Genomic DNA, 3569 nt, shown 5'->3' with positions numbered 1-3569 from the left:
CTGAAAAGAAACCCTAGACTAGCGCCTTTAATCAATTCGAAAACAACATAATCTTGCTACTTGTTCCTTACGTTATTTACATCTTCTTAAAACCCCTACTTCGTTTTAGCTTAATTTTGATTCCATAAAGATAAAGTGTGAACTGGTCCTCTGGAATTGAATCTAAAAATATTACAACTACACTGTTAACTTGCCAGTAGATTAAGATCCAATTTTAGTGTATCAAGTTTTGGCGCCGTTGCCGGGGACCAGCTTTTTATCTTTATTTTTCGGTTATTTATTTAGTCTAAAACTTCTAACTTTTTTTAAATCTTTTTTTTGCAGTTAAATAACCAGGTGCATGCCCAGTAGACATACTCGGAGCAATACACAAGGGGATTTAATTTTGCTTACAAACCAGGAACTCGCAAGCTTAGAAAGAACCAACCGTCAACAAAAATCAATCACTACAACAATGGCCGACTTTGGCACTCCAGAACAAATGGCCGCGTCTATGCAACAGATGCAACAGCAGATGCAACAGATTCAAGAGTTACAGCAAACAATCCCAGCGCAGTAACTGGCTGCACAACGGGAACCACCTGTCCCAATTGGTGAGAGAAACCTACCGCGTAACATCCCTGCTATGCTATCTGCTATCGCTCCACCACCATGTCAAAGGGAACATTTCGAGATAAAACCCGGCATGATCAATCTTGTCCAGAGAAAGATGTTTCATGGACTGTCAGCTGAGATACCGATGGAACACATTGAAGTTTTTGAAGAGATATGTAATTTCACTCGTGCAAACGGCGTCCCACCCGACTACATCAAATGCATGCTGTTACCATTCCCCCTAGCGGACAAGGCTTCACGATGGCTTAAGTCATTACCTACAGGTTCCCTAACTTCTTGGGAACAGGTTAGAGCGGATTTCTTGGGACACTTCTATACGAAAGCCAAAACAGCTGCCCTACGAAACAAAATTTCATCCTTCAAGCAACTCGCTAGTGAACCTTTCAACGAAGCTTGGGAACAGTTCAATGATACCCTCAGAGAGTGTCCTCATCACGGGTTCGATGATGACCATGTTCTAGGAATCTTCTACGATGGAGTGGAATGGGAGTTCCGCAATGCTCGGAATGCAGCGAGCAATGGAGATTTCATGACTCAAACCATAGAAGGAGCTCACGCGCTAATAGAGAACATGGCAGCTAGTTCGTCCAAAAAAAAACGAGGAAATTGACTGTTCCAAAAAGGTGAACAGCATGGTCACTAGGAAGATTGATGACCTCACCGCTAAAGTCGATTTGCTGCTCAAGAACAATTAGAATCAGATCTATGTCATGTAAGAAACCAATATGGAACCAGGTACTACAGATGCTGCAGCAAAAATCGAGACATCAGAAGAAGATCAGCAAGAGGTCAGTTACGTTAACGGGCAGGGTTGGCAGTTCAAAAATTACCATCCAAATCCTAATGTGAGGAACAACCCGCATCTTTTCTCGTACAAGACCAATCCAGATAACCCCAACGACAGATCTCAGGGAAATCAGTTCCAAAACACTGGATATCAGAAGCCATACTTCCAGAATCAGAATCAGAATGGGAAGATGTTCATCCTCAGCCAGGCTCAGAATCAATTTCAGAACCGGCAGAATAATCCACATGCTGCTCCTGCAACCGCGAGCAGTCCGCCATATGTGCTTAAGGGAATGATGCAACAACTTCTGCAAGGTCAACAAATTCAAGGAAAAGCACTGAACCAGGTTACAACCGAGATAAACACTCGGATGGACAACATGTTCACGAAATTGAATTCCAAATACGATGCTGTAGCAAGCCACATAAGGCAAATGGACGTTCAGATTGCTCAAACTGCTGAAATAATAAAAAGGCAACATGGAACACTCCCAGGGAAAACATACAAGAATTCCAAGGACTATAACGCAGTCGAGCTGAGAAGTGGAAGACATCTATCAGATCATGTCCCCACGAAGCTCACTGCTCAAGAGAAGGGAAAATAGAAAGAGGGAGAACCACATTCGCTTGAGGATGTCCACGATGACGATCATGAACCGGAACAACCAACAACCGCAGAACCAGTAGCCCCCACGACGCAAGATCAACCTGTTCCAACACGCGTCTACATTCCAAAAGTTCCCTATCCAGTCCCTGCTAAGAAATCACGCAAGCATTGCGAAGAGATGAAGTGGAAAAAGATGCTTGAAGAGTTGAACGTTAAGTTCTCTCTCATGGATGCTATTCAGATGATTCCTTCAATGCGCAGTGTTGTGAAAAGACTGATCTCCGGGAAAACTTCTGCAGACAGCGACATCATGATGGTCTCGAAGGAATGCAGCGCAGTCCTTCAAAACAGAACAATCAGGAAATTAGAAGATCCTGGAAAATTTGTCCTATTTGTTCGGATTGGAAAGACAGTCTTCGCTTGTTCCTTATGCGATTTGGGTTCCAGTGTGAATCTCATGCCCTACTCGGTTGCAAAACGCATGGAACAAACCAACTTCAAGCCAACCAGGATTTCTTTGGTGTTCGCAGACAGATCAGTTAAGTTGCCAGTAGGTGTTCTTGAAGATCTACAAGTTCAAATTGGTGACACCACTGTTCAAGCAGACTTCGTGGTTCTAGAGCTCGAAGATGAACCAAAAGACCCTCTCATCCTGGGGCGTCCTTTCCAGTGCACAGCTGGTGCAATAATTGACGTCCGCAACGGGACGATTGATCTCCAACTGGGAGATATTGTGATGAAGGTCGAGATGGATGAGCTTCTCAAACGACCTATGCTAGATAGTCATAACTTCACGATTAGCGACGAGAATTCTGCCTTGACCCCTCAACAAGGGATGATCGAAGAAATCCTCGCAGATGATCCTTTGGAAGTAGCTCTGATACGAGTAGAGACTGAGCAGAACACGTGCAACGTTGATGCCGACGGATACTAAAAGATGCTAGACTCGTGTGAAATCATCGAGAAGCCGGTCGCTTTTCTAATTCTGGGGGAAACGAGCAATCAGATTTCACCAGGAGGAGCAGCTGCTCTTAAAAAGCCGACCAAACCAACCAGCCAGCTCGATGATTCGTGGAGCGAACTCAAGGCTCCAAAGATCGAATTAAAGTCCCTTCCAGCGGGACTCAGGTATGCGTTTCGTAGACCTAATTCAACATACCCTGTTATCGTGAACTCTGAGCTTAATAATGTGGAAACTGCTAAACTATTGTGTGAATTGAGAAAATACCGCAAGGCAATAGGATATTCGTTAGCTGATATTTCTGGTATTTCACCTGATTTATGCATGCATAGAATACACCTAGAAGATGAATCGATGACTTCTGTAGAACATCAGAGGCGGTTAAACCCAAATCTAAAAGATGTTGTTAAGAAAGAGATAATGAAACTTCTAGAAGCTGGTGTAATTTATGTTATTTCTGATAGTAAGTGAGTTAGTCTTGTTCATGTAGTTCCTCAGAAAGGGGGGGGGGGTCACTGTGGTTGCTAATGAAAAGAATGAATTGATACCCACTAGGACAGTAACCGGTCACCGTATGTCGCGGGAGCGTTGCACAAACCA

General features: G+C 43.7%; 2 protein-coding genes across 2 annotated transcripts; both read left to right on the top strand.

Moving 5' to 3' along the window:
* The first annotated feature begins 625 nt into the window (after positions 1-625).
* Positions 626-2006, top strand: LOC106324023. Its single transcript, XM_013762049.1, has 2 exons — positions 626-1196; positions 1351-2006. The coding sequence occupies exons 1-2, from the start codon at positions 626-628 to the stop codon at positions 2004-2006; spliced, it is 1227 nt and encodes a 408-aa protein (XP_013617503.1).
* Positions 2007-2186: 180 nt separating this feature from the next.
* Positions 2187-2942, top strand: LOC106324022. Its single transcript, XM_013762048.1, has one exon. It carries the CDS (start codon positions 2187-2189, stop codon positions 2940-2942), a length of 756 nt encoding a protein of 251 aa, XP_013617502.1.
* Positions 2943-3569: the final 627 nt, after the last annotated feature.

This window comes from Brassica oleracea, chromosome C2 (assembly GCF_000695525.1).
Source record: "Brassica oleracea var. oleracea cultivar TO1000 chromosome C2, BOL, whole genome shotgun sequence".
Classification (NCBI taxonomy): Eukaryota; Viridiplantae; Streptophyta; class Magnoliopsida; order Brassicales; family Brassicaceae; genus Brassica; species Brassica oleracea.
Note: the sequence above shows the minus strand (reverse complement) of the source record. Positions and strands in the feature narration are given on the sequence as shown.